At 33.8% G+C, this 8992-nt stretch overlaps 1 protein-coding gene across 1 annotated transcript; it reads left to right on the top strand.

Moving 5' to 3' along the window:
• Window positions 1–2991: 2991 nt before the first annotated feature.
• Window positions 2992–8682, top strand: LOC137924524 (putative odorant receptor 92a). Its single transcript, XM_068767913.1, has 7 exons — window positions 2992–3595; window positions 4726–4927; window positions 5958–6054; window positions 6347–6451; window positions 6864–6952; window positions 7641–7707; window positions 8626–8682. The coding sequence occupies exons 1-7, from the start codon at window positions 2992–2994 to the stop codon at window positions 8680–8682; spliced, it is 1221 nt and encodes a 406-aa protein (XP_068624014.1).
• The last annotated feature ends 310 nt before the right edge of the window (window positions 8683–8992 follow it).

Below are 8992 nucleotides of genomic sequence, written 5' to 3'. Positions count from 1 at the left end.
CAATTATTTAAATTGGTTATGCCTAGCTAACAATTGGGGTTCGGCGTGCAATATTTAATATAGATAAACATTTATTAATCTATTTTTTCATTTTCATTTTTTTAATTAACACCCCGTCGTTGAAAAACCGTAGGAACTTATAACAAGTAAAAATAAATAAAATATGCCTTTATTGCTGTTTACAATTATGCACACATCAATAATTTACAGTTGGTTTATCGTCCTTATAAGTTGTTCTTAGTTACTAGTTGTTTATACAGATATTTACATATATATTTCACAGATGATCGGTTTTTTAATAAACAGCTTGTTCTTCGACGAAGTTCTCCTCTAAACTTTTCCATATTGCCCTTTCCCTGGATTTTCTAAGCCATTCTGAAACGGCTCTATTTGAAATCGTCTTGCCATCGTCTCAATTATGTGTTAGTATATACTCACATAATCTTTATTATTCATTTATTAAATAATTCATAATATGAATAATATAATGTACGGTGATGACTTGAGTGTCATGAGAAGAATTAAATATTGCAGCTTGACAAATTCTAGAATCATATTGAGCTTCTCTAAAATGGCAACGTTCAATATTGTTAAGTCAATGAATTATAAAATATATGCCACATGTAAGATTTAATAACATCATCAACGTCATCTTTAGAACCTAGGACGTCTTCTGCTGAACTGTTTCCCAAAATTCCAACCAAGATCTGCGCATGATAAATTTTAAAGGATAATTGTAATATTAAAGTCATGTAGTTTTTAATTTTTGTTTTGTTTATTTCAGGTAACGTAATATTATTAACTTATTTACTCTTTTTATATTACGTACAATGGCGGGCTTAATACCTTATAAGCATTTCAGTCAATTTCGAGTTATGCTGAGATAAATAGTAACCAGGTGTGTAAAAAAACAGAAAATAGTTGAAAAAATAAGAAATACATATATTACTTTGTCTGTTCTATATATTATCTTATTACAAATCAACACATAAATAAAATGATTTAATATATAGTAGGAGTGAAGTTAAGTAAATTTATCCGCCAAAACGTCTCAAACCTTCTTTTAAAAGGCTTAAGAGACTTTATTTCAAAAAAAAAATTACCGCTTTTAGCAGAAAAAGAATAACTATTTTGTCATAGATGATCTAAAAATATGATGACACGAAATATATAGTGGTATAAGAGCACAATTTACCATAGTAGCATTGTTTTTGCTTGAAAGAAAAAGAATACGCGATGTGGGAAATGAACTTGAGAACAATAATTATAGTTTTACTATGCCCCGTCGAAGTACCATTACTCACGAGCTAACACGCCCTTATAAGCAATTGAAAACGCATGAAAAGGTCGTAAAAACGCGCGCGAATCGAGCGGCGTTTGAAAACTATCCTTTGTGAATTGTTTCCTCAGTTCGAGCGGCTCGAACAATCGCCGTTCTTATACGGGCCCCACACAATCGCACAATGCTCTTGCCTAACCGTACAACCTGTATTATATGTTAATATAAAACTCAGGTTCGGTACGACTATGGGTGGAATACTTTAATAGTTAATATTCAGAAAATATGTACAGCGAAGTTTGATTTTTTGGAACGTATTTATAAAATTAAAATACCAGTCTCATCATCTTATCTGCCTGCCGTGATAACAGGTCTAGAGTAGTCCACACCCAGCGACTTCCCGCGACCAAAACTATGTCTTCGGACTACCTACTAGGGGCATGCCCACGCTGCGTCTGGCAGCTCACAATTTAAAAATCTTTTGACCTCAATTGCCATCGCTTACACGACCGATACCCGCTGCCAATTCAGACGAGAAATTCTTGAAGCTACGTCGGTGATCTTGGTTTCGATCTCGCAGCAAAACTCTTTATATATCCCTAATCATCAATCTTTTTTGTAACACAATGGCATTATTTGTAAAACCGAAAGCTTAGTTAATAATAGAAACATGGATTGAGTTTCTTCTGTCTCTTCTCCTCCTGTTATGGATCAAGAAGCAAAAAAAAATGTTACGTAACTAAGACAGCCCCAGAGGCTTCTCCTACGCGCTTTATGGCTTGCTCGCTATCTCTTCGGCTTGTTGATTTGTTGGGCTATATTAGTTGCTTTCTTATAGAGGCCTCACGGTCCAATGCAATATACTCGTCTTTTATATATATCTAGGGAATGCCCACACTACCGTGGGAGCCTTCGAGATTATTATAAAAGTAAAGCTAAGTCCTTTCACAGCTCTGCAAAATTAATTCTCGTGAATCTATAAATAGTATCGGAGAATTATCATCTATGGTTTTATTAAATCAATTAATTAAGGAAGAAAGAGGGAGAAAAAAGAAACAATGTTATTGCACATAATCTAAAAGATAGCTTAATGCGGTTGTACACACCGGTAAGCATAACGTAAGAGGTCTAACAGAGCGTAGACACGTTCCTGTCAAGGTCGTTGGAAGACGCTGGATGCAGGTTATTTCTTACGGGCCCCATTGAAAGGCTATGAAAGAGGCCTATGTTCGGCTTTGGACCACCTACGGCTAAAATAACGATGACATGAAAGATAAATTTAAATAAATTTGTTATTGTTATTTAAATAAATGTAAATATTTTTTACTAATGAAACAAAAACACATCGATTTCATTTTTCATTGCTACAAAAAAATAATTAAACATATTTAAGCTATGCAAATGTAAAAAAAGAGCTATTATTTATACCCTATGTAAAAATTTAAGTATATTATTTATTACGCCGTCGTAATTAGCATATTATTTTGAACACCATGTATACGATGATATTTACTTTTAATTGGTACAGCATTTAATTAAAAAAAAGCTTGTAATTAATAATTAATAACGTTAATTACACGTACACATCGTTTTTAAAAGGCGAGTTCTTGCGGGAGACACTTTCTTGTAGGCTGTTTATTTCGATAACTTGTCTGTCAAACAGTAATGATTTGATTCTAAGGGTTACTTAAGAAACTAGTATATAATAAGCAATGCCTTCTAATACATTATCTTTTGACGAATCGTTGAAAATAATTACAACTCTTTTTCGTTATGGAGGCTTATCTCTCCTGGGCAACAAAAGTCGAACTACGATTGACGCAATTAAAGTCCGTCTAGTGTATCTATTTAATTTCACTTGTCTAAATTTCGACTTAGCTGGTGAAATATACTGGTTTATAAAAGGCATGGTTAAAGGAGAGAGCTTTCTTCATCTTACATTCATTGCTCCTTGCATAACTATAGGTATGATGTCAAACATGAAGTCGCTGTTCTTAATTTCGAACGAAAATCTTGTAGAAGAAATGATTCAATGTTTGCGATCTATCGAAGTTACTGAAAGAAGAACCGACAGAGTGGTAAAGAAGGAGAGGATAATGGCTAAAGAAAAACATTTTTTGAGTCGCGTGCTCGTCTCACTAATTATACTAAACGTAGTTTTGACTACGTTCTGCATCAATCCATGCATATTGATGTTGATAAAATATTTGAAGACCGATGAAATTAAACTTATCCTCCCTTTTACTATAATTTACCCATTCGATCCTTACGACATTAAGTACTATCCGTTTGTTTATTTGCATCAAAGTTATTCTGGTAAGTATTTTAAATATTAGTAGTTCATCATCATTATTTGCAGCGGAAGCAACCTCCAACCAGCGTCTTCTAAAGACCTAGACAAGATTGTTTATCCAACTGGTCAGTGGACGTTTTACGCTGTGGTTGCTGGTACGTAATTTCTATTCCAGAAGTTTAAGGCCCCAGCGGCCATTATCTGCGCTCTATATAGCCTGCTCACTGCTACTTCAAATTGCCAATCCTGTAAGCTTTTCCTGTTACTTTCGATTGTACTACAGATTTGAACTCGTAGGAAATTCTCGATCCAAGCCCTTTTCAAGGATCGTAAAGTTTGTAGTAAGAATTTTGTTTATGATTTTCTAAACCTAGATTACACATTTTCCAATTTCCTGGTAATAATCAAAAACAAAAAACTAACATTTTTAACATTAACGAGTAATCACTCGTTAAATAGAAATCAGTATAAAGAAAACTTTTAGGACCACACCATGCAAACGACTGCTACTCTTATGTCCGGTAAAAAAGATTGTAAATGATTTTTTACCTTAATATATATATATAACTTTTCTTTAAAAACAAGATACCTATGATTTAACAAAAAGTAATCTTACTAAATAGTTGACCGCAACTTACTTTTAAATAGTAAATAGATTAAAACACTTAGTAGCGTGTTCTTAGCAGTTACTAGCAGGACCGTCGACAAAGTGAGTCGCCGGAAGTGGCTGGATGCGGCCTTCGGATACTTCTTCATTCTTATTTACCGTTCGTCTTAATTCTGCAATAAAATTTTAAGGCGAATATTATATATATAATGTGTTTATAATGTTCCCGAGTAACGATATGAGCCGGTAAACGAAAGTGAGTCATTAGGACGTTAGGAGAAGACAGGCCCGTATTAAATTGCGGCAATCCGTCTGTCTGCGTTTGCTAAACACGAAAAAAATATTGTAAACAAAACATCCTACCGATACAAATTAGAATTAATAAAAAAAAGCCATTAGGAGGATCAACTACATAATCTAGATCACGGGAAGTAATTGGACACGTACAGTGCTAGACCGGTCATCAGAGCGATATTTGGGGGAGGTCCATACCTTGCAATGGGCGTTTACGTATTAATTTATTATTAATACATTTTCTATTCACAGTCTACGTGGTAACATTGACAACGTGCTGCGTGGATTACCTGCTATTTACCTGCTGTAGTTACATCAAAATACATTTTAGACTTATCAAGTACGATTTGGAAAATCTTATCCCTGATCTGGGAAACAAAGCTGCCAGAATCGCGGATGGAGTGTTCAAGCCAAAGTTTAAGGAAGTGGTTGAGAGACATCAGATGTGTATACGGTAAGTTATCACTCTCTCAGAGACAGATTTACATATAGTGTGGTTGGCTACAAATTGAAAATATATTTCATTTAATATTTCATTGTTAATTTTACTAAAAATAAAAATTATTATTGTCACAATCATGAGCAAGATTAGTAAACATCATTATTTCTGCTGTAAGACCTCCATTGACACAGGCCTTCCCGGATGATATCCAATAAGACCGCGCGTGCCTGCGCGTGCCTTCCCGTGGTCTCCACTCCTTAAAACGGCTGTGGCCATCATTTCTTTGCGATATGCGGCCTGCCCATTGCCACACAAAAAAGGCGAACAACTTTACTAAACTAACCCAACCAATTATTAGAGGAAAATGGAATGAATTATGGAATAAAAGAGACAGAAAGATAGATATTGTGAGGAACGGAAGAAGAAAATAAAAGTAATAAAAGAAAGTGAAAAATTTAATATAGAAAATTAAATCCCTGTTCCCACATAAATAGGGGTGGAACGAGAAAAAAAAACAATTATTAGATGGGTGACGTAATTAGGCAAAACAAAATCATGTAGGAAAGGAAGTATCATGCAGGAAGTGTGGCGAGGAATGGGAAGCGATGCGTAATGTGGGCGAATGCTGTATGTTGAATGTATGCTGAGTGATAGAAAATATAAAGGATGAAAGATGGTATAAAGAGAAAAATTGTAAAGGATGAGAAAGAGAAGTTTAAAGTAGGAAGGTGTATATCCCTGTCCCGAAAAAAAGATGGGAGAAAGAATATTTTTAAAACCAAAAAAAAAAAAACAATTATTAGTTAATGTAAAGATAATATCATGCGTTCCAAACATACGTAGTACGAGTATGTTTTATTCACTAATGAATACGTCTTGAAAATTATCAGCTATTATTCTGAAACAGACATATATATATATATATATATATATATATATATATATATATATATATATATATATGGTATATATATATATATATATATATATATATATATACCAATTGTAATATATGCAATACTAATTGTTCTATTATCTACAGCGCTGCCGGCCTCCTAGAACAGATCTACTCAAAATCGATTCTCTACAACTTCATGAGCAGCTCTCTCCTCATCTGCCTTACTGGGTTCAACGTCGTGGTACTGTATAATCTTATTTATGTCTTGGGTACACAAAAAGCTAACAAATAAAATTAATAGACATAGCAAACTACCTACCCTTTTTCTTAGTTTCGGCAGAATCTCTTGGATTTTCAGAATATCTTGAAGAACCTATAACTATATAATATAATTATTATACAACATGCGACGTTAATTCAACTAATATAATGATATAGTTTAGTAATGAATAGACAACAGAAAGAAACGTTTCATTGTATTAACAATGTGGATTTAATACTGACATATGGATGTATTTGTTGTATTTTTGCAGGCTATAAAAGATGTCTCAATCATAGTGCCATTTCTGCTATTCTTGATAATGAATTTGATGCAGATCTTCTTCCTATGCTTCTTCGGTGATATGCTGATGCGATCTGTAAGTAATGATGCTAGTGGAACAGGTTATTATTATCATTTCAGCCGTAAAACGTCCACTGCTAGACATAGAGCTCTCCTATAATTTTAAAACAGATCAATAGTTTATACAGGGTGATTGGTTATAGGTGTAAAAGCTTTCAGGGGATGAACGTATATCTCAGTTGCTGTCAATTAATGAATGGGACACCTTATTTAAAAGTAATGTTATCATTAATAACACATAAGTAAATAAAATATAGTAAAAAATAGTAGTTTGAAAATTCCGATCAGTACATATTTAAATTAATAATTGTTTACTTTTTTCCCTGCAGACTTTGTAGTACTAGAATTTATTAAAAGTTATATCTTTGTATATTGATTGGTAATAAGTGTAAAAGCTATGTAACAAATCGTTTCCTTTGTCGCCGTAGAGCGCCGACATCGCCAACGGCGTGTACAACAGCCGCTGGTACGCCGCCGACCCGACCGTTGGAAAGAGTTTACTCATCTTACTCACTCGGTGAGAAAAATTATTTTCGTGAGTTCTGTGTTCAAAGTTAGACTGAGTCGTGCCTATTTACACCGCATTATACATAGTGACGTCAGGAGAAGTTAATGTATCTTTTATTAAAATTCACAGTTTAACAGCACTGCACATGACCAAATTAAAGTATGTTCTTCAGGTTCTTAAAGTTCTCTTTTTATTTTTTTTTATTTGAAACACACAATGTCTTTATATGTACTATCAACTTAATACAATGCAGTCGCTAACTTAAATAGTTAATTATTCTAGAAAATATTTTTTATTGCAATTAAAGAATAGTGGAAACATAGCACGATACCATTGTGTGCAGCCCCACTATTCCAGTAATTGAATGAGTTATTGCGCTTTTATAATTGGAACACGATAATGTTTATGTATACTCGTAATATGACCGAATATACAAGAGCTCAAAAACATATAAAATTATCGACGACTTCATAAAAATAATGTAATTTATATGTAACAATAACTATAATTAATTACTCAGTGATATATGATTTTAATTAGCTTTTAGTTCGACTGTTCGTTTAAAATTTCGTATATTAATTTACGAATAAATGAAACAGCTACAAAATGGATTATGCAGTGAGGTCATTTTCATTTTGCAAACTAATTTTCGCTGCAGTAAATTTCAGAACCAATTTTGCTCGCGATTTAATTCCAGCGCCCAGAAGCCGTGCAAGCTGACAGCGTTGGGTTTCGCCGAGGTCAACCTCTGGGCATTTACTAACGTGAGTGTGCTTCTACGTTATTTTGATTTACCTCTTAGTTGTTGCTAGTACTAGCATGTATTCTGTTAACAATACAAAAAAAGAGATTGTCTTTTAATATTATTTATAAGGCAATATATAACAATTTTATAATTATTAAGCGTTCGTTACTGTATTGTAAACAAACTAGTTGCTTAAAGGGACCATAGAACGGGCAATTTCCGAAACTTTCCCTACGAGATGGAATCTGAAATAAAGAGAGATAGTAACCGACATGGTAGTGGGCAGGCTGAAAAGATAGTCGCTGGGATCTTTAAGTTATGGAGTGGGAGTCATGAACTAGTAAAGACGCCCCCACAGGGTTGACAGTTGACCTTATTAGGGTGGGCGGAAGTTCTGGACGCAGGCCACTTACAACCGGCCCAGTTGGAAATATATGGGGCGAGCCTTATGTCCCACAGTGAAAGTCCTATAGCTGAAATGATAACGCTGATGATGCCTTTTACCATCATAAAAGCTCTAGAATTTAACGATTTTTTTCATTAATAGACGTTAATAATAGGGGAACCGGAAAGTAATATCGTTTCTGTCGATATATTTTACAAAAAAAACGATTGATTTTCACCGCTCCGGCATTGAAAATTTTTATACTAGATGGTGAAAAGATTGTTTATAAGGAAGCTGAATACATTGTTGACTAGAAATTTTGTTTTATCAAAAATGTAGTCGTGTGAATTTAACTTAAGAAAGCGTCATTACTTTCCAGTCCCCCTAATTTATTGAGTAGAGTCATAAACGCCTCTATCAAAAATCTTAGTCTTCTTCTAGGTCCTTATGTTTTCTTAGCGTTAAATATTATTTAAATTGTATGAGTAATTTAGATAAGTTTGATATTTACTATCACTATATAATTTAAAATATAACAACCTTTTTTTTCAGGTACTCGGCAGTTCCTGGTCATATTTCTGCCTTTTGAACACTATTTACACACCTTGAGTAAAATTATTGGAAAATTACGAAAATAAACATATGTAGTAGTGTAACAATGATTGTCTCTAGTTTCTGTTAGATGTCGGCTCTGTTAGCCTATTGGGACTGTTACAGTTTCGGCGTTCATGGGACTCGGAAATTACTTAAATTTTAGTTGTAAAGAGAGATCCGCGAGAAATAAAATTTAAATTTATCCCACTACAAGTTCTACACGTTCTAGTGCGTCATTTAGATGTTATATAGCACCTTTGTATGACTCCGGTACACTGTTTCTTCGTTTCTTCAAGTGGTGTTGGATTGGTTTCGGTTGAAGTTG

The sequence above is a fragment of the Battus philenor genome, unplaced genomic scaffold, assembly GCF_028537555.1.
Source record: "Battus philenor isolate CCGP_79_NKW_IND1 unplaced genomic scaffold, ilBatPhil1.0.hap1 SCAF_24, whole genome shotgun sequence".
Taxonomy (NCBI): Eukaryota; Metazoa; Arthropoda; class Insecta; order Lepidoptera; family Papilionidae; genus Battus; species Battus philenor.
This window is presented reverse-complemented; position numbering and strand designations above follow the sequence as displayed.